Genomic DNA, 22,817 nt, shown 5'->3' on the forward strand with positions numbered 1-22,817 from the left:
TTTTTAGCTTTTTAATTAAAATTTTTTAAAGAATTTTTTATAAATTAAAGTTATAATGTTGCTGATTTTTTTTTTTATGCAAGTGTCAATTTCATGTAACCTGTATCTACTCTTTTCTCCATAATATTTGGTAAAAAAGCATCTCTAAGTTAGCAGACTAGATCTATCTGGAGTTACTTATCTTAGTAAATAATTTTGTAAGTCAACAGTGGGTTTCTCATGTATGGGGTTTGCACATTTTTTAAAAAATAAATTATGTCAGGACCAAAGTATACTTAGTTCTAGCTCATTAATCAATAAATATAAAGTCTTCACTTGGTAACTGTAACACTGATAACTTTAAATCTTTTTTAGCTACACTCTGCTTTGAGTTATTGAATGATAATAATAAGACTTGTCTTAAGTCCGAAGATTAATGAAGAAATCAGTATTTCCCCAGGCTACGCAGCTCCTGCTGCGACCTACAAATTTTGCCACATCAAGCGCAGGCATAACCATTGAATAAATAGTATTTAAAGTTACTATTTTTTACATTGTCTGCTGATATCCAATTCTAGCCTCAATTTATGAAATAATGTTTTTGAATATTATAGCCTGCTATAAAAAAAAAGTTGTTCTGTCAATGTTTCACTATTGAAAATTAATTATTCTCTACTCACAAAACTAAGTTTCTTCCATCAAAACAGTCTTTTTATTCTTTTCAAATTTTCTAAGTTAAAAAGTTCACAAATCCGAATTGGTAATTTTTTTAAATAAATTTAACATGTTAATTTAGGTTTTTGTTTAAATTCAATACTTTGACTTCTACAGTGGATGGAGGATGGTCACTCTGGAACGCCTGGACATGGTGTGCAGTGACATGTGGCCGAGGCATCAGGGAACGCTCAAGAGCTTGTGAGAGTCCCAAGCCACAGCACGGGGGCAGAGACTGTGAAGGTCTAAGAGCAGAACAAGATGAATGTTTTGGCAGTCGACCTTGTCCTAGTTAGTAGTTTGTCATGCAAGGCTTAGAAATTATATTCTCTATACTTGGTTAATATCATTTTATAGGCCTATACATTTTTTATTAGGGTTTATTTTTTTTTAAGGTTTTTACCAAAATAAATTCTCATTTCTCTTTCTCACTGTGACAGAATTTGTGATAGCAAAAGTTATTTTCACTATAACACCAAAAGTTTTAGAACTATCTTATATAATACAGACGTTACTTCAAAAAAAATGATTACGTCCTACGTGTCATGCATTTAGTCATGCATATTAACCAATGACTTAAATTCTGCAAGTTACTGGTTTTCCTGGCTAGCTCAGGCAACCCATTCCATGCTCTAATAGCACTAGGGAAGAAGGAGCGTTTGTACAACTTTGTCCTAGCATATGGAACGAGGAATGTGCCTTTATCTTTGTGTCTTTCTGAGTATTTTATTAGATTTTGTTTTTGTATTTGAAGATTATGGTTCAGTGTTTTATGAATAATTGCTACATTACTTTTTAGTCTTCTCTCCTGAAGGCTAACTATACACAAAAACATCACATCCTAGCTTAAGATAATAAAGTTTTGTTTATGGCAGTAATTAGTTTTGTCCATCATAAGATTGTAGCTTATTATTTTAAATCGCTTTAAATCAAAATATTTTAACAATTCCTTTTCTCAGCTTGCAAAAAAAGTTACCTTTTAAAAAAATTATTAATTATTAAGAGAAATATAATTGCTGCTCATTACAAAAGGTTGGTCAACTGTATAAAGGAGGCATTGTCTTTCTGAAAAAAAACTTTTTTTTATGTTACTAATTTTTTAAAAAAGCCATTTTTTATTTTAAGAAGCCTTTTTTTTTAAGAAGAGAGTTTGATTTTAAGAAGCCATTTTTTTTTTTAAAGAAAAGAGTTTGATTTTAAGAAGCAATTTTAGTTTTAAGAATAGATTGATTTTAAGAAGTCATTTTTATTTTTGGAAGCCATTTTATTTTAAGAAACCATTTTTATTTTAAAAGGTTATGTTTTGTGTTTAAGTTTAATATATAACAAAATATTGTTAACTTCAAGGTTTTACTGCAAACTTAATCTATCTAAGTGCCTACTTATTACAGAGCTATATATTGTCACTAATCTGATTTATTACTTTGCAGTTCTTACAACTTTAAAGCTAAAATGGATATAGGTCTTACTATAACAACTGTGTTTCTGTAATAACATACCTGAAGAATTTTTGTTAGTTTTGTAGACCCAAAAGACTAAAACAATAAGTTAGTTAGGAAGTTAGCAATTTCTGTGGATTTATTAAGTTTCATTGTAGAACAGTGCTACCAGCTTAAAATATAATAAAGCACTAATTTAAAAATGGGGGTGTGGTGCATGAAAGTTAAAGTGCTTAAATGACTGAATCAACACACCCATTGGTTATTGTAACATAGATACTCAGCAGTTTATCATTCGCTCATTGTTTTTTTTTCTTGATTAGTTGATGGTGGCTGGAGTGAGTGGTCACCATATGGCTACTGCAGGGCTTCAAGGTGCAGTGCTGGACATCAGATCAGAACACGTTCCTGCTCCAAGCCTAGTCCAGCCCATGGAGGGAAACCTTGTGTTGGCCAGCAGTATGAAAGGATCTCTTGTTTCAATGACCAGGACTGCCCACGTAAGAACATTTTCAGAAAGATCACTTCATTCATAAATTATTGAATGAATTAATATTATCTGCCTTATGTTCAATTTTCTTAGATGTTATGTATGATCTAGATCTCCATATTAATGTTTGACATTTTGATGCATGACCTGTTAGCAAAGACTTATTTAGACTTGAAAAGGCCCTAAGCTTTTGAGATATGGGGCCCTTTATAAGTCTAAATGTTATATATCATTACTATATATTTTTGAGGGGCCCTAAGCTACAGCTTCTGGTTATATAATTTTTAGAGGACCGGAATCATGATGTCAGGGCCGGCTTTAGGCCAATGGCCCCACTTGGCCACAATTTACGTTAACCATATCACTATCAGTCATGGCTCTTGTCACAGGCTTGAAAAGATGTAAGACTTAAAGGGTTAACATATTTAGTGTAGGCCTATCATATGAGTGACATAGCTTTAATTAACCCAAAGGCAATACATCTATATATATCTAACTAGATCCAGTTTTCTAGTCTATGTTTTCAAGTCTGGATCTATATCACCAAACAAAAAATTTCTATAAGTACCGGTAGATTAATACATGGACATAACCAGGATTTATATAAGATAAGATAAGATTTGCTTAGTTGGAAAAACAGGGGGCGGGGGAATGGGGCAGGTTAAAAAAATTGGTCATTGTTTTAAAGTTGGAAGTCTATTTGCCCTCCTCACCTAAACCAAGCATTTATTTTCTTCCCCATTTTCCCTTAAGAACTAGTTTGTGGCTATTGTAGCAGAGAAATGTGTCACAGTATTTGTTTGTATATTTAAACTTCTTACAATGTACCAGCAACTAATTTTGTATTCATACAAGGGACTTTCCATTGTTTAAATCATTGAACCTTTTGCGGACAAGGGCTTGTGGGTAATTTAATTAGTTTCTGCTCTTGAGGATGTTTGTAAAATGTTTTACATGTTTCGGATGTTCCTTCAGAGTTGAAGATAGTTTACTTCCTAGTCCAAACCTCCCGCAGGACGACGGGGGATGGGAGCAGGCAGGGTTTGAACCCTGGACCATTGATAAATTCAAATGACAGTCCAGCGCGCGAACCGCACGACCAGGCAGCCATCCTGGATGGATGGACTTATGTAAACAATGTAATTTAGATATTTTGATATCAATTGTGCAATTCATCTGAAGGCATGTACTATGTACAGTGTCATTTGATTTCTTGTTATATAAGAATGGATTATTTGAGTAGGAGATATACAGACTTTGGACTAGATGTGAATTATTAAACTGAATAACAGTAATAAAAGTACTGTTGAAACTAATATTTATGTACACTTATATAATACTACAAGTACATTTAGCCAGAAGATTCAGAAATACGTAACAGTATATTCATGTGTTTTATTATAAAACTATCTTTGCTAAGAGAAGTTCTATCATCTTAGCGCTTTAATAGTGTTTTAGACCTAGGAAAAGAGAGTTTCGTAACATTTCGGTAATGTCTAATGAAAGAATGTGCGTCAGGAGATCTAAATTTGCAGATATAAAGAACGATATGTAAAAATTATTTTGAAACACAAATTTGAAGGTTAATTTTATTAAATAATGAAATCAATAAACTATATTTTTGTATTTTCATGTGTCAAAGTAAAAAACTATTTGTGCAAAAGTGTAGATTTTAAAAGTAGATCTAGATCTAAATCCTTTCGATCTTTTCTCATGTCAACATTGTAAACAAAGCCTAGATCCATAAAATACTATAGCTTTAATATAGTCGGCCAATTTTTTTTTTCAGGGTCTTAAGTTTGTTTTAGGGCTACAATACATACACTATGGCCTAAGTTAGTACCCTAGAAACATTTCTGCAAAGTTTTATCATGATTGGTCAAGCGGTTTTGATTTCTATTTGTAACATACATACACCTCACATTCTCCTTTATAATATAGATTTATTAAAACTAATATGTACGTACACTTATATAATACTATCAACTGGTTACAGGCAACGGCAGCTGGTGTGAATGGAGTGAATGGAATAGCTGCTCAACAACCTGTCAGCACAACAGTCTACAAGGTCGACACAGGCTGTGTGCGTGTCCTGCTCCTAAAAATGGTGGACTCAACTGTCAAGGTAATGCCTCTTGCTTGTTCAGATATAACCTTTACTTGTCTCTTAGAGCCTTTTGGACCATTGGGGCACCACATAGGATCTGTTGACCATTCCTCTCTGTAGTTGCCAGGATTGGAGTGTTTAAATAAATAAATTATGGCTTTTATATAGCGCTACTTTCAAGCTTATAGCATGAGAGCGCTTTGGTCCAATCTCAATTGTGGATCAGTGTGGGGAGGGGGTATCTAGGAGAACGTTTTTCTGTACTGCCTTCAGGCGCTCAGTAAACACAACTCTGCCAGAGTCGGGTGTCGAACCTCAAGCCCCCTTCATAGGTAGCCAAGCCAAGTTCAAGCACACTTAGCCTCTCGACCACGCTTCCCACCAGGCCTGTCAATTTCTTGATGTTTCTTTCCCATATTTCTTGTCTGCCTCTTTCCCTACAGAAAAGTCTTTGCAAGCCAGGAGGATCTTATAATATGGCCTAAGTCTAAGCTTTTTGACAATGGTCAGAAGGTCTTTGTTGGAGCTAATTTCTGTTGCAGTTTCAAATTTTCTTATTTGTTATGCACTCTTTGTAGATATACCTAAAATCTTTCTGAAGCATACATGACATGTAACGCTGATCAACACATCTAGACAGCTATTATCTTATGTAATCCTCTACACCAAGATATCAGTCATGGCCACATTCTTATATGCTTGCAAATGCCTCAGACACTAACTGCAGAATTGGAAAGGAGGATCCAAGAAATGGAATTGAGATGCTATAGAAGGATCCTAGGTATCACATACAACGACCGCAACACAAATGAAGAGATTAGAAACAGCATCATAATGGCAATTGGGTCCCACGAAGACCTGCTAACCACTGTCAAAAATCTTTATGGCCATATCACAAGGTCCTCGGAGCTCGCAAGATCTTCTTTCAAGGAGCAGTACCAGGAAAAAGAAGTGAAAGAATGGGAAGACAACATAAAAGAATGGACGGGCCAGTCAATGAAGGAGATTCTATCCTAGGTAAAAGATGAGAGGAATGGAGAAAGATTGTTGACAGATAATGTGTGGTGCCCCAACTCTTCATCCATTTAAACTAGAAATAGATGAAGATTTTACAGAATGAATATTAGCTTACCCATTATACACATTTTTAAAGTTCATACATCATTGGTACAAAAGTTCTATTTGCTAGTATTGACTGGTGAATGTACTGAACTGGTTACAACTTTTTTTTTTTGTCTTTTAGGAGACAGTCTGGAAGTAAGACGCTGTGAAAAGGTCCCTATCTGTAGCAGTCCAGGCAAGTATATAGCTTTGAAGTTCAATCAAATGTAATGCCTTTCTTTGTTTTCATGCCAATAATTGTATGGTATTGATCTCCTCAGAGCCAACACTGGCAACAGAAACTCTGGATGAGACATATGATGAGGTAAGTAGGACACTTCTGGGTTAGAAATGTGGCAACTCTGGTAAGTGACCTCATTTGTTAGACAATGTCTAGTGATGTGGTTCACGTTCTATCACCAGGAAACACAGTATAAAGATACGCAGGAACCTCCAGAAGTGACAGTAGGGGAGACAATCCATACAAGTACAGAGAAAGTCTCATCAGAAGAGGAAACAGGATAATGACAAGAAATTTTGTTAGAGTACATACTTAACCGTCTAAGAAAGTGTACATACTTGAGCCGTATAGAGTGATCTATCTACTACACTACTGTAAACTGTATTAAGTACCCATGTAGAAAAACAAGAACCGTGACCACATCTGCAGGAAACCTGAGACACAGGCAGAGAAAATTGTGTATAAATTTATACTTTTGAACCATCCCTCTAATGTAACTATATTTTACTATGACACTACTGGTATGTCTGTAAATTACGGTAGTACATATTTTGTAAAGTGACTGATCAGTGTTACATGTATGCAAGTAATCAACAACTGTAACAATGCCCATTATCTTTTTTGTACAATAAACTACTACAACTATTTTTCATTTGTTTCAAATCAATTTATTGATACAGTTAAATACCAACAACGTTTCTTTTGGTCAGAAAGAGATATGGAATGGTGTCTAATGATCTCTTCCACAATGATGTGATAGACAAAAAAAAACACATTGATGTTAGGAAGGAAGAAAAAAAAACTGTCAAGAACTAATGAAGAACAAGAAACAGAACACTACTGTTGTAGTGGAAATAGTGAAACATTTTTATACCAGTGTATAAAATAAATATTACTTACAAGTATATACACATACTTTCCAGCTGCTGACTCTGGAAGTTAGTTATCTTCAAGTTAACAATACATTTTTGATAATCTCATTGTTGACCTAGGTTACCTAATAAATTTATCTGCAGATGTTGTCCAGCGAGCTGTTTTATAGCAAAATCAAACCCACTTTCAACATTGCTCATTAGATAAACTTTTATACTTTCAAGGGACAACTTTTTGTTTACTTATGTAAAGATACAATGACACAGTCGGGAGCCAAGTGGTAAGTGCTTTGTACTTTAGGTTCTAGTGGGATTCTTCAGTGCTTTGTACTTTAGGTTCTAGTGGGATTCTTCAGTGCTTTGTACTTTAAGTTCTAGTGGGATTCTTCAGTGCTTTGTCCTTTAGGTTCTAGTGGGATTCTTCAGTGCTTTGTCCTTTAGGTTCTAGTGGGATTCTTCAGTGCTTTGTCCTTTAGGTTCTAGTGGGATTCTTCAGTGCTTTGTCCTTTAGGTTCTAGAGGGATTCTTCAGCACTACAAGAGATTGTCATTTTGTTTTACTGGTTCAAGTGGAATTCTTCTAGTAGATTTGTGTAATTTTCGTACAAGCTGTATATCTGGCTGCTGAAGTCTTGGATCTCTTGATGTATCAGTAATGCAGTCCACCTCTGAATCAATGTCTGGGTTGCATGTGTACACTGAGGATCAAAAAGACAGCTCCATGGTCATGTACAAAACAACAAATCAGTTTGATAAGAAATTATTAAGTATTTCAATCACAGCAAGTAGAAAAACTTGATTAGTACAATTTGTTGAGATAAAAAGTCCTATGATTTGAAAGATTTTATGCACAACAAGTAGCCAAAACTTGATTAGTACAGCTTGTTAAGATAAAAGTCCTTTGATTAGAAAGATTTTAGGCTCAGCACTAAATAGCTAACTCAATGTGTAGTCAAATATTTGAAGACCTTCACTCTCTGATAGCTGAGCATAAAACCTTAGACATGTTGGATTAAACAGATCTACACAATCTATTCTCATCTAGTTAAACAAGCTGTAATATAAAACACTATTCTCTCTCATCTGCTTTGAGCTAAATGTTTATCTCTAATTGCCAGTAATAATTGACAAACTATTTTTCCTTTTTTTCACAACTATAAATGACATACACTTCAACATTTCATGACACTGTTTCTAATGAAATAAAAATAAACACCTTCCAACTATGTTCATTAAAGTACAAATTCTAATTCTATATTTTCAATGGTCTTCTGATATATACAAGAGCAAAATGAAGCTCTTCAGAATCAACACCTACAGTTAGGAGAAAGAAGCACAAGATAAATCCACACAGATCTGGGGTTCTGGGTTGCCAATACAAGAGAAGTAAGAAAGAATAAAAACACAGCAGTTTCTGGTGATTTACAAACACATAAACTCTGTGGGTATCACGGCTTGGCCTCTTTAGTCATATGAAAAGTTGCTAAAGGAATAAGTTTGTCTTTATAAACTTCTGCTTTCTTTACAAGAATCACTCCTAACAACTATCTTTTTTATTAATGAAAGTCTGTAATTTCTTAGATGAAAGAAGTAAAATCAACAAATCAGTCAAAACTTTGAACCAAGAATCTTACCATTAGTTCTGCCTTCAATTGTTATTTTGTGTAAACTCCATTTTCTCAACTGCACTATTTCAGAAATCTTAGAACTCAAGCCAGGAGGATGACCTCCAATAAGATGGTCATGACCTGATGGGAGACAGAATTTAAAATGAAACAAAAACTAAAAATGTTAAAAATACAAAAATGGGAGCACTCTGCACTAATAACCTTAAAGTCCAATAAAGAAAATCTATGGCAAGGTATTATATGTAATACAAATAAATTGATAATAAATCTAAAATCCATGTACATTTCAGATGAAAGCTGGAACACAAGAGTATAACTACGAATCCAGTAAAACTGTCTCTAACACTTAGTCCATATAGTAAGATTAACCCTATGAGTCTGTTATAGACTATGGCCCAAAACTATGAGCCAAATAAAGTTTTCATTATTTGGCCGGCAGGGCTGGCTCACAATCAAGTTGAATACTATGAATAGAATAAAATAGCTGTTATGCAAGAAAATAAGATACATTAAGATTCATCCATAAGATCAAGTATTTTACTGAGTCTGATTGCAATATCTATGAATTAGATTTTGTTAGATTTGAACTTAGCTAAATAAAATACCACCAGATACTGGTAATATTAACAAGCAAAGAATGGCTATTCAAGTTTTGAAAACATTCCTTGAGATATAGATTCTAGAACTAGACCAATCAATGTAGATGGCTTGTGTTTACAATTAAACTTGGCCAATTAATGAAGATAACTTGTGTTCAAAATTAAACTAGACCAGTCAATCAATGTAGATGGCTTGTTTTTACTATTAATTATTCTAATGATAAATTTCTCAGATGAAAAAAAAAATCATTATGAACAAAAACAAGCCAAATGGAGTGTTTGAATAAAATGTATGAACCAAGTGAAAGAGCTAATTGAGACAAGAATGAATTCTATCAGAGAACTAATTGAGATGAGCGTCAAGACTATCAGAGAACTACTTGAGATGAGAGTCAAGACTATCAGAGAACTAATTGAGATGAGAGTCAAGACTATCAGAGAACTAATTAAGATGAGAGTCAAGACTATCAGAGAACTAATTGAGATGAGCGTCAAGACTATCAGAGAACTAATTGAGATGAGCGTCAAGACTATCAGAGAACTAATTGAGATGAGCGTCAAGACTATCAGAGAACTAATTGAGATGAGAGTCAAGACTATCAGAGAACTAATTGAGATGAGCGTCAAGACTATCAGAGAACTACTTGAGATGAGAGTCAAGACTATCAGAGAACTAATTGAGATGAGAGTCAAGACTATCAGAGAACTAATTGAGATGAGAGTCAAGACTATCAGAGAACTAATTGAGATGAGCGTCAAGACTATCAGAGAGCTATTTGAGATGAGAGTCAAGACTATCAGAGAACTAATTGAGATGAGCGTCAAGACTATCAGAGAACTAATTGAGATGAGAGTCAAGACTATCAGAGAACTAATTGAGATGAGCGTCAAGACTATCAGAGAACTACTTGAGATGAGAGTCAAGACTATCAGAGAACTAATTGAGATGAGAGTCAAGACTATCAGAGAACTAATTGAGATGAGAGTCAAGACTATCAGAGAACTAATTGAGATGAGCGTCAAGACTATCAGAGAGCTATTTGAGATGAGAGTCAAGACTATCAGAGAACTAATTGAGATGAGCATCAAGACTATCAGAGAACTAATTGAGATGAGCGTCAAGACTATCAGAGAACTAATTGAGATGAGAGTCAAGACTATCAGAGAACTAATAGAAACAGTCAAGACAGTCAGTCATTATTGCTGGAATAAATAGCAGAGGAGGAAAAGAAAGCCAAGATAAACAAAAATGAAAGTCTATCAGTACGCAGGTTAAAATTACAAAATAAAGTGGTACCGGTAGTAATAAGTTAACTAATGAAGGAAAGAGATTCAACTAATACTTACTGCTAGGCAGTACTTGCTTTTGTTTCTCTAGCACCTTAGTTTTGACAAGGGCAAGCAACTTGCTCAGCTGTGTATTTTCCTCAGCGGTTAATTCTCTCTGTTTCTTAATGTACAGTAAGTCAGTTAATCTCATTTTATTCTTGGCATTGCTAAGCTTCAATGCATCGTTTGGTTGGCCAAGTTCTTGATTTGATGAGGTTTCCCCATCTTGGACTATGTGCGACATATTTTCTGACAGCTCGCCAGATTGTGTACCAGAAGTATTCAAATCAGAGTCCACACTCTGACCAGAAACAGTATGTGGTTTTGTTTTTTTACATTGTTTGAGCTGACGCGCATGCTCAGAATCTGAGATCAGTCTAGAAGCCGTAATTAAATATTTCTGTAGTATCTCAAGCGTAGAGTTGGAACTTTCTGTTTCTTCTACTTGAGGTGGGGGCTCCTGCTCAGCCCACGTCTGAGAACAGCTACCATGATTGTCTGGTTCAATGTCAACTGTTTCGTCTGAGTTTGAAGCGCAAGTGTTACTTAAGCTGACTTGAGGTGAAGTCAGTGTGTGGTGTTCAGTGCTTGGACTACAGAGGTTAGAACGAAGCTGGTGACAGCTCTTTAAACTTTTGCTAGTAGGGCTCACAGCTTCATTGATTCTTGTTACGGGTAGTTCTATGTGCTGTGGCTGCTGTTCTGTCAATAATGAGGGTTGTGGGAGTACAGGCTCTTCAAGGAATGGTGGATATTGTGGGAATGAAGACTGATCTGGGTACATAGGATGTGGTTGGATTAAAGGTGGTTGTTCCGGGTACATAGGAAGTGGTTGGATTAAAGGTGGCTGTTCTGGGTACATAGGATGTGGTTGGATTAAAGGTGGTTGTTTTGGATACATAGGGTGTGGTTGGATTAAAGGTGGTTGTTCTAGGTACATTGGATGTGGTTGGATTAAAGGTGATTGTTCTAGGTACAATGAATATTTTTGGATTAAAGACTGTTTTAGGAACAATGGCGGTTGTGGAAATGAAGGATGTAACATAAGTGGTGGAAGTGAAGGATGATTTGTCAATGATGAATGTGGTGAACATGAAGGATGATTTGTCAATGATGAATGTGGTGAACATGAAGGATGATTTGTCAATGATGAATGTGGTGAACATGAAGGATGATTTGGCAATAATGAATGTGGTGAAACTGAAGGTTGGTTTGGGAATGATGAATGTGGTGAAACTGAAGGTTGGTTTGGGAATGATGAATGTGGTGAAACTGAAGGTTGGTTTGGGAATGATGAATGTGGTGAACATGATGTCTGCCCTGGCAATTCTGGGTGATCAAGATATATTTGCTCTCTGCATGGTGACTGTTTTGTACACAATGGCATTTTTGGATGGGATTGATGTTCTATGTGTGATGGATGTGTTGGATGCTCTACACAGACTGGATTCTCTGAGGAAGGTGACATTTCTAGACAAAATGGTTGCGTAGGCTTAGCAAGTTTCAAATCTCTCTTTTCTGAGCGGTGCGGAGATAATTTTAAATCTTTGAGTGATTGAATTACTAGCATGAACTCTGAACTTTTCTCAAGATTGCATTTTGTTACCTTCATCATTTGCTGTCTTTTTCTCTTTGAAATGAAGGCAGGACTACTCTGTTTGTTTTGGGGGGACTGCTGAGCAGAGCAAGGGTCTCTGTAAGCCATGTGTGGAAATAAGTTTGGTGCTATTGTTCTGGGCTCATTCGAGGACATGTCACTGAAGCTGGGGAGACTGTACAATGTGTTGAAACTACTGAAATGTCTGCAGCTAAAGTTGAAATACGAGGCAGCATTTACAGACGCTTTCAAGTCACTGTCACTTTTCGTCTCACATTCATGACCTGAGCTGAATGACTTGACCTGACTCGCCAGACCAGTGTCACTCACACTAGCCCTTGAAACGAGATCACTGTGGGAACTTCCCTTGTCTGAAAGGCACGTCTCACTCTGAGTGTCAGCTAGTTTAGCACTGGTATGAGCAGACCTGACATATATAATGCGACAGTGGGTGTCGCAGTTATCTTCATCAAGACTCATGTCACTGCCACTGTTGAAAGGATGGATCTTATACTTCTGGCCTTTGGCAGCACTCTCACATTCATGAACACCAGGAGTTATCTCCTCGGATTGTCCAGGCTGTTGACTGGAGTTTTCGGTCGACTGTGAGAGACAGTTAACAATAGATTAATACCTTTATGTTTCTTATGCAATTCTTGTTGTCTTAAGTGCTTCATCATAAAAATATGTTTTAATATTCTAAGCAATTCTTAAAGACTGTATTGCATTAATAAATGAAGCATTGAATTTACTTATACTCCTAACATGTTCAATGTTTTATGATGAAATACAGTTCAGAATGAGAGATTTCTAATAAATAGTTTACTAAGAATAGCACCAATATTTAAAATCTTTTTTTTTTTATCTAGCAAAACAGATAAGGAAATGTTAAGTTCTATTTTGTGATTTGGACACAAATATATGTATCCATACAGAGACATTGATTTTTTTCAGAGGATTTGGTTATTTGAACACTTTAAAGTAAAACTCAATTACAATCATTGATTTAACAAGAGAACAGCAGAACCATTTCAATGCACTGGGGCAAGGTTTTCTGCCCCAACTGTACACCAGTGATTTATCTGGGAGCAGCCACTTCCTTTCAAGATATAAATTACAGACCTCCCTTCCAAAAAAGATGATAATGGATTTATATTAGTTCTTCTGCAGAAAATAATAATGGATTTATATTAGTTCTTCTGCAGAAAATAATAACGGATTTATATTAGTTCTTCTGGCTAACAGAAAAAAAAAACTATAACAACATCAATGTTACCACATAGTTGTGACATGTAGTGAACCGCAGTATCACTCAAATTTTGGCTGATTTAGTGAACTAAGATTCACAACAGCCAAGTGGTGAACTATTCTAAACCTGACACTAGGTTTGATTTTTTATTTGAGGCACATCGGCACAATTTAGGCCATGTCGTGCCTGCAGTCCCTTAAGGACCACTCTCTCTCTAGACAACAAGGGCCAGATTCTATACAGTCATATCATTAAAATCAAGGTCTATTCACAGTTAAAATAGTAAAGGTAATAAGAATTTAATTATTTGGTAAAAATCTAATGTAAATAGTACATGTCCACAAACTCATAAATCAGATCTTCGTAGATAGCCCCACTTCACGGACTGACACTAGGCATTCAAGCCAGAAGCCAGTCAGTACAGAAGTGAGGCAGTCATGTTTTAGCAGTAAAAGTATTAAGTTAAACTTTAGTCGTCCAGACTGAAGAGTTAGATTGCTAATCAGCAGGGCTACTTTTTGTACTTATAATTCATATTTAAATAGCACTCATTATTTATGCACTGTAAACAAGGATTCTATATTCATCTATTTTATGTCATGTATCATATACATTGTATTGTGGATTTCTATTTAGAGTAAAAAACTAGTATTTGTGTATGCAAGACCAGTAGTTTATTAATTTATTTACAGTAAACTTTCTAAATGTTTGTGAAACAAGTGCTACTCAAGAGGCTACTGGTTCATCCTGAGACGAAGGCCTACTTAAATAAACCCAATGTCACGCAAACACATCTGGTGAGAATCACATCCCAACTTTGAACTAATCTAAATTCTGACTAGTTTGAAACAAAGATCAACCATTAAACAATTTGTGAGGTTTTTCTGAAGAGTACCACAATATTTTAAAACAAGCTGCTCGTTATTTTACTTCAGTTTCCGACGACCAATTTGTGCAATGCAGGACTTTCTTATGATGTTGTAACAAAGTCCAAGTCTAGAAACCGCGGCTTGAGCCCCTCAACAGATAGTAGAATTCTGCTTATCAATATGATCATGCCTGATATTAAGAAGTTTATGCTCTTCACTAGCAGGATGCAATCAAAGTCATTCAACCTTTTTCTTTTCATAGGTTTAGGTCAGTGCAAAATTTCAATCCGGCTTGCTGCAATGCTAGAACATAATAATCTCTTTCTGAATGAAAGTCCAAAACATACCAAGACAAAACAAGCTTTGGCCATTCAATTTTATTTGTAAGTATTGAAACAACTGACATGACTCATTGGTTTTATCTGGGACTTATAACTGTTAGATAATGTTGTATAGTATAAATGTTACACATGGTGATTCTTCTAAGTTCATAACCATTATTTTAATGTCTCTTTAGATTTAAAAATTGAAAATAAAAACTCTTGCCTTTTTTTTTTTACATTGAAAAGTACTAAAATTAGAAAAAGGATTACTTTTCATTTTTTATTTCACATAAATTTCATGATTCTCAGGATTACCACCAATAAAAAATAAAAATTTATTTAAACTTTTTTACCAATTCAACATTTACGATATCCATTTTCTTTTTATAAGTTCTACAAGACTGCATTTTTCTTTGGTCTCAAGACTAAAAGTATTAAATGCTAAACATTGCTTTGGTATGCTAATATTGATAAAATTTACTGGCGTGATTAAAAATAAATACGAGTTGCTGGAACAAATCATGGACATACAAAAATGGACAGCAATGTTTTTGTCTTGACTTCATGAACAGTATTATCATACTTTGTAGAGACAATCAACAATAACAGTAACTCCAAGAATACAAGAACGGATAGGTAAATAGTAATAGTTCTTACTAGTTGACTAACATTAAATGGGTTTGCACAAATTCAAACAAAATTATTTAAAATGCCAACTGACTAAAGCACTTTTAGTCAGATACTATTCTTGATATTTGATATCCATGTCTAAAGTCCAGAAGATTTAAAATGTCTGGAAAATGGAAAACTATAAGACTAAAAAAAATGTAAATCTTTAAAAACAAAGCCACACTGTCAAGAATGTTTCATTGATTTAAAAAATATAAAGTTTCCAGCTAATGGACTCATTAAAAGCTCTAGTAGAATGATCAGCAGAGCTCAAGCAACCAATTTCAGTCAGAGTCATTGTCTGAGGCACTGCAATCTATATAGATTACATCCAGGGACGAATCCTCAGCCTCCTGCGCTAGAACAGCTTTTTGTGAGGCCAGCGCAATGTCCAGCTCATCCTCACTACTAGAGGAATCAACTATAATAGTAGCTTCCTCTAGTAGCGAGTAGTAGTTGAGAATGCTGCCTTTGGGCGATATTTTGCCACTCGAAGGTGGGGATGAGTTTGTCTCCTTAGTGAGAAGTTGACCCACTCTTTGATCATCATTTGTCTTGACTAATTTTTCCTCGCCGTCTTCTTTCAGTATGCATTGATCGTCCTTCACCAAGCTTAGATCATCCTTCACCAAGCTTTGATCATCCTTCACCAAGCTTTGATCATCCTTCACCAAGCTTTGATCATCCTTTTCCAAGCTTAGCTCATTCTTCACCAAGCTTAGTTCAGACATCTGAAGAATCATGTTATCTTCTGACATGTCCATCATAGTATCACTGGGGCTATAAACACCTTCTCTGTGAGCCTGCAGTTTTTTGGAAGATGCAACATTTAATCTTTCTACATCTTTCTTATCTCCCCTACTCTCAAACAGTTGAGGTTTAATTTTTGTCAGTGGTGATACGCAGGGATCTCGTCTTTGATGATTCTTGTTTCTAGCCCCAGACACAGGTGACGAGCACCAAACCCTTGATGACAATGTTGTTGACAAATCAGAAGTTTTCTTAGATTTATTTTCAGCAATCTTTGATGCTAAATTACAAGATAAATCTTGGACATGAGGTTTGTCATCATTTCTTACTTTCAATACATCGATGTTTGTCTCACGATCTGGCATTTTAGCTGTTGGTTCATTGGATGCCTTTGGTTTGCTATCAGACTTCCTTAACTGTGATACAACAGGAGGTTGCTGTATGTCATCAGAGCACGCTACAGCTGGGACAGGAAGTGCGATGTCTGAGGTGTTAACAAGTACCTACAATGTTAAAACAAAGTTGATTTTGTGTGACACTTGGATGTGACAAATAGTTTTAAGAAATGGTTTACAGCCTGTATTCAAAGAGATCAATAGTACTCCGTAGTAATAAGCGACTCTTCTATGAATTAATGTCATCTCTACCAAGATGCACTAATATAATTAGAAACATTGTTGAACAAAATCAGTTTTGTAGAAAGGGATCAAAACTTAATCACATAATTACTTAAAAAAGAAATTCAATTGAAAGATTGTTAAAACAAAAAACAGACAAACAAAACGAAAACCAAAAAAAAAATTATTTTTTTTTGCTTCACATTTCATGACCCACGATATTATTAGGTATTGGTATTACAATGGAAGCTTAAGAATTAAAAAAAAAAAATCTACAAATTTTGTACTTAAGAATTTGATTAGCTTATCTATTTTCACAAGTTCTTACAAATTTTGAGGCTAAAATTGATTATCCAGAAAGTTACATACAAACTTGATAGTTAGATTTGATAACACTAAAGAAATCATACCAAAAAAAATCTTACCTTTTGGTTAACAGTGTCCTTGACCTCCACAATTTCATCAGAACCTAACTCCTTGGTGTTGGACTTCTGAAACAAAAAATTCATTGCTTGAATCGGGTTCTGCTAGTTTTTTGCTATAGCATTGAACTATTAAAGCCTTTAAACAAAACTTGAGTCTCAATGTTAGTGTTTTAATTTACTAAGAGTTTAATTAGAAAACAATTTCTGGTGTCATTTACAAACAATTCTAAAGATTATTTGTCTGTTTAAAGATACAGTTTACGACCTTGTTTTATTACCTCTATACTTGGGTACATTTGAAGAATGTCCTCCAATGTTTTTTTAGCAACCTCATCCCCTGAGATCACTGTCAAGTTTTCCACCTCGTCAGCCAAGTGTTTGCGTTTGTCAATGTCAGGGATATCCTCTGGACGCACCAACTTTATTGTGGCTCTAATCGGATTATAAAAATGCTATAATATAATTCTGTTATTATCAAATTGAATTACTTAAATAAACAAAAACTAATATGTAAGACTTTAAAAAATAAAATAGCCTACGCTTAAATTTGACCCTATTTAATGAAACCTATAACAGTCATATTGTGTTCATTTATATATATATATAAAAAAAAGGCTATGCATTAACTCAAACCATGCAAACATTTGAAATTGAGCAAAATTTTTCTTTACTTTTCTTTTCCCTTTGACTTTGGTACAGATGATCTTTTAAAGCAATAACTGGCAAATCTTTTGACTGGTTTGTTCTGAATCGGGTAGCATTTTTTGGATTGTTTGAAGGTCTCTGTTGTCAAACTTTGCATCAGCTCTGCCAAATCTCTGAAATAGTTACCACACTTAACTTTAAGGCATTGTACTCATAACAGTCATCTACTCTATGAAAGAAAAAAAAAACAACCCCACCCCCCACACACATTTTTTCAATCCATAACAATTAGAAAATTTCATTTACCAAATGGTTATTTAAATACAAAAAAAATGGGAAGGGGGAAAAAAGGGGGGGGGGGGAGAGGAAAAAAAAAAGGGGGGGGGGAGAGGAATCATTGCTTTAAAGTTGAAATATTGAACAGTTAACTGCAAACATTATAAATGAAACATCTAGTGCAGATATTATGAAGAATTATATGAACTATGAAAGAAAGTAACTTCATTTAACAGATATACTAGGTCAGGGTGAACGTTGATACCATCAAAATTATTTTGAAACAGTAGTATTAACTAGACATGTATCTGTCAGCCAAAATTTTCTAGCAGCTCATGAATATATCCAAGACCAAACATTATAGAAGGCCTGAACCTGCAATGCTGCAACCTGAGGGCAGTTTAGACCAATTGCCATGTCGCAGGTCGTGATATTGGATATGTGAAATGGCAACAAGCTACTGGTCTAAAATGCCCACAGACTGTGATGTCACAGTTCTGTGTTGAGGCCTACTATAATGATTGGTCTTCATACAACAGGGCTGATCAAATAACAAGCTGCTATTCTTTTCATTAGACCAACAAGGACCCTGTCTAAACGGTGTATCTCTCAACAAGATAAATACCCTCATAGTTGAGTAGACATGCAGCAAGCCAATTAAAGTGATATTGGGACACAGCAGGTCTCTATCTAGACAAGAAATGCACGTAACGCAACAAGTCTTGTGAAAAGATCAAAAACATCACATACTTGTAAGGTAAATTAAAGGACGCAAAGTCTTTTCTCTCTGGTCTGCTGTATGGATGAGCTCTGCGACTCTTTCTATCTTCAGAAATATGTTCATTACTTCTGTCCCTATGAGAAAAGTCTGCCTGTGAAATGGAAAACATTTATTTTAACCCTATTAAGTGCTGGTTATCTACAAAACAGAAGTCCTACACTGTCATCGTTGATTGCAGTCAGACATCATTCAAATCTGTTTGAGCTTTAAAACAAAATCTTAAAAATAAAACATTTTTTTCTTTAAAAAAATAATTAATAAAACATGGAGACAATTTAAAAAAAAAAAAAATTAACTGGCCTAATATACATATATATATAATGTTATACAATATATTTATAATATAAACACTACCTTTTGGTATTCTACCCAATTGGTAAGAATATAACTTGATAGTTGTGTTAGCTGAATTGCTAACTGCATTGTATGGTCCATGTGCTTTTGATATCAATACAATCTAATATGTTGAAAAACACTATAATCATGTGATTGCTAACTTTTCAAGATGCTTGTCAGCTTTTAAAATCCCCTTTACTTTCAAGTCTATTGATATCTAGGTCAACACATCAGGAAAATGTGCATAGTGGCTTAACATTTAGTTTGTGTACATGAAGTTATTATCTTTTTATTTATATATATTTTTTTTACTTCTAAAATGTCAACATTTTTTTGCCAAATAGAAGTTGAAAAATAGCTTTTTTATAATTGGTTATGTTTTTGTTTTGTTTGTGTTTGTAATTTATGGTTTAGTGCTATATGTCTTATTGCTACCTATCTTTTTAATATTTTGAAGTTAAGGAATTTCACTAATGGATTTAATCTCAAGCTTAAAAATTCACTGAGACTGATGGCTGCATGGTCGTGCAGTATGCATTGTGGAATGTTGCTTGGTCCTATTGATGGTCCCTGGCTCATACCCTGCCCACTGCCATCCCCCACCATCCTGCGGAAGGTTTGGACTAGGAAGTATCTTCAACTCTGAAGGAACATCCGAAGCATATAAAATATTTTGCAATACTCACACCTTTTCTAGTTTGTTTCTACTCTTTTGTCTTATTTTAGTTGATTCTAAACATATGATTTAAAACACTAATAGTGATCTAACTTTCAACATCATTTCTTTTTTATGTTCTTTTTGATTTTAAAAGACCTTAGTAAATTACAATTGTTGCAACACTATAATTTGCTTTTAGTACAAGGTAAATATAACTTGTGTGAGTATAAATTCCAGGCATTTTCAGTCCAACCAATGTTTAAGTCACAAACGTTGCAACAGATATGTTTATGTAAGAAAGCAATAAAATCATTTTTTTTTAAATATATATATATTACTTTAACTAATCTAAGTCAATAATGTATCTTAGAAATAGTTGTGGGTCTAAAAAATCTAAAAATATTTATTGAGTTTACAGTTACAGGTGTTGATAAAAACCATTTATGATTACAGCTTGCTCTCTATAAATTAGGAAATCCTGGATGCAGGATGTAGTGGGCCAGAAATGCCTTAATATTTTTTTTGATGGTGAAATTTATGAAGTAATTTAACAGTAGTCTAATAATAGGGCACCTAGTTTGCATTTGCAAAATTAATTGTCATTGTTTCAATTCGTTCAATTTGTTTCAATTCATATAAAATGTTTAGAATTTACAATTATAACAGAAATTTTTATGTTTTTAATCAATTTTACAAAACGTTGGCGGGCTGTATTCGGACCATGGGCTGATCTAGATAATGTATCTAAATAATCTAGATCTATATTCCATTTAAATTTAGACCTAGAATCGATATAACAAATGATCTGGACTCTAGAAGTCTAAATCTTGAAAAGTCTAGTATGTCAAGATCTAAGACACAATCTAGATCTAGCTAAAGATTAGAACTAGATTAGTATTTTGACTAGATCTAGGTTGTAAAGATCTAGAGTCTATATTGTATATTCATAATAAATTAGATCTAGTCTAGATCTAGTTCAAGTTGTTATTATGGTAGGCCTAATTAGGGCTATGACAGCTATGTAGACCTATATTGACTATATATATATGATAGTAGATGATCTAGATCTACTCATTTAGTTAGATCTATATTATGTCTTTTATCAGTTAGATCAGTGTCAGAAAATTTTAGAAAATATTTTATCAACTTATACTTAGTTATAGTCTAAAAAATCTAATTAGATCTAGATGCCTACATAAACAATAAATTTAGATCTAGACTCTAGATTTAGTCTAGATCTATGTTTATACTGATCTAGATCTATTAACTAATGACTAACCCTTTAAGACAATAATGTCAATAATATAAGGTCACAATAGTCTAAATATGTTGCCTAAATCACATTGATTTTTTTATTATTGAAACACAATGACGTCTGTTCACTTTTGTTGATAATGAATTATTTGTTTTGATCATGAGTGTTACTGTTGTATGAAACTTAAAAGTATTTAGAATATGTTTTAGATTCTAAATCAAGTAGATCTAGATTATATCGAGATCTTAGTAGATATCTAGTTAAAAATCTAGTTACTAGTAAAAGTATGATATTATCAATTAGATCTATAATCAATAGTATCATTGATAGTGAATACACTCAGAATAGTGATAAATCTAGAGACTAGACTAGTAGATACTAGACTCGAGAGTTTTAGTTTAAGTTTAGGTAGGTTTAGTTAGATTTACTAGAATAGAATAATAGATCTGTATAGATTGACTTTTTAATTAGATCTAATAATATGACTGTCGATTCTTTTTTGAAATAATCTATTTTTCTAGATCTAAATTATCTAGCTAGATCTAGGACTATGATCTGATCTATCATCTAGTCTAATAATAATATCTTAATAATTATAGATCTACTTAATAATCTTTTCTTAGTAATCTTAGTACTTATTACTTAGACTTAGACAAGACTTAGACTAGTTAGTTTAACTACTTTAACTAGTATCTTAGTATCTACTAATCTACACAAGATCTAGTCAATCTAGAAGAGACTAGAATAGATAAAGATCTCTAGATGTCTTTTTGTATATAAATTTTACAATGTACGATGATGCAATAAGATCAGGTCTAAATCTTTAAAATGCCTAATAAGAATAAGAACGTTTTCATTTGTTTTTGTAGATCGAGGCAAAAAGTCAATTCAGAAACTTCACTATTATTTACAGTAAAGCACGAGGCGTGGATTTTGTAAACTTTTACTACAGAAGATTTATGGATTTTTATAAACTTTCACAATAGAAAAATCTTCGAGGTCAAGTCTAGCCTATATAGTTAAAGGCGGTGTTGTTTTAAAAAGTCAAAGTACATTGATGTTAAGATCTAATTATTGTTCACATTTAGAATCTATGTTTAATAAACCAGTGAAATTGAATTAATACTTAGAAATCTATAGTGATTTGAGTATATTTAGTATAGACCTATAAATTTTAGTAGCATCGAATTAAAGACCAGTCAATGAATGTTAGAAACTCTTGTTGATCCATCAGAAGATCTAGAGATCAGAGATCTAGATCTAGATCTACCAATGTGTTTCTAGATCTACAGCTCGATATTAAAAGTAGTACCAACTAAATTTATTTTGATAAAAATAAGTTCAAATATCCTTTTATTTATTATTATTATTTTTACAGATCTAGCTATAGCTCTATGTGACTTTGTAAAAAAAAATAAAAATAGTAAAATGGTGAATGGGTTAGGGGACCTAGTCCAAATTATTCTATAGCAACTCAACTATAAAAAACAATAATTAAACAATAAACTGAAATAATTTGAGCAAACAGACCCGAACTAATGAAAGATCACATTATAAGGCAATTCTAATGTTTTTATGATAAATATCTATATAAAAACATAAATAAATAAAACCCCAGGAAGAAAAAAAAAAGTCTGCTGAAAAAAAAGTGTAACAAAACTTAATAACATCAGCCCACAATCATGTTTCAAGCAAAATCAATCACAAATTTTCTACTTCAGAATGAGAAGTTGAAATGTTTTTTTTTTATTCAAATAATGCCTACATAGACCTATATATGCAATCACTAAAACAACAAAAATGTTTTTTCAAAGTTCTAGATCTAAAGGACAAAGCTAGACATTGTAATAATATTAATACTGACTAACC

The 22,817-nt window shown here is 33.7% G+C and overlaps 2 protein-coding genes across 6 annotated transcripts in view; one reads left to right on the plus strand and one right to left on the minus strand.

Annotated features, from left to right (window-relative positions):
- Positions 1–6,718, plus strand: part of LOC106056103 (hemicentin-1-like) — a 31,538-nt gene extending 24,820 nt beyond the window's left edge. For all 3 annotated transcript variants that reach the window (XM_056026125.1, XM_056026127.1, XM_056026126.1), the window contains exons 8-13: positions 811–984; positions 2,456–2,632; positions 4,619–4,747; positions 5,973–6,026; positions 6,112–6,155; positions 6,254–6,718. In XM_056026125.1, coding sequence (XP_055882100.1) covers positions 811–984; positions 2,456–2,632; positions 4,619–4,747; positions 5,973–6,026; positions 6,112–6,155; positions 6,254–6,355 — 680 coding nt within the window. In that variant the 3' untranslated portion in view covers positions 6,356–6,718. The remainder of the gene's footprint in view (positions 1–810; positions 985–2,455; positions 2,633–4,618; positions 4,748–5,972; positions 6,027–6,111; positions 6,156–6,253) is intronic.
- Positions 6,719–7,239: 521 nt separating this feature from the next.
- The window catches only part of LOC106056111 (uncharacterized), a 60,844-nt gene continuing 45,266 nt past the window's right edge, over positions 7,240–22,817 (minus strand). For 2 of the 3 annotated variants that reach the window (XM_056026124.1, XM_056026122.1), the window contains exons 16-22: positions 18,669–18,790; positions 17,669–17,815; positions 17,276–17,429; positions 16,998–17,063; positions 10,517–12,698; positions 8,577–8,690; positions 7,240–7,640 (exon numbers count right to left, since the gene is read on the minus strand). In XM_056026124.1, coding sequence (XP_055882099.1) covers positions 7,477–7,640; positions 8,577–8,690; positions 10,517–12,698; positions 16,998–17,063; positions 17,276–17,429; positions 17,669–17,815; positions 18,669–18,790 — 2,949 coding nt within the window. In that variant the 3' untranslated portion in view covers positions 7,240–7,476. Of the gene's footprint in view, positions 7,641–8,576; positions 8,691–10,516; positions 12,699–14,582; positions 16,459–16,997; positions 17,064–17,275; positions 17,430–17,668; positions 17,816–18,668; positions 18,791–22,817 lie in introns of those variants that run through there. The other variant, XM_056026123.1, reaches the window with a different exon arrangement.

The sequence above is a fragment of the Biomphalaria glabrata genome, chromosome 4, assembly GCF_947242115.1.
Source record: "Biomphalaria glabrata chromosome 4, xgBioGlab47.1, whole genome shotgun sequence".
Lineage (NCBI taxonomy): Eukaryota > Metazoa > Mollusca > Gastropoda > Planorbidae > Biomphalaria > Biomphalaria glabrata.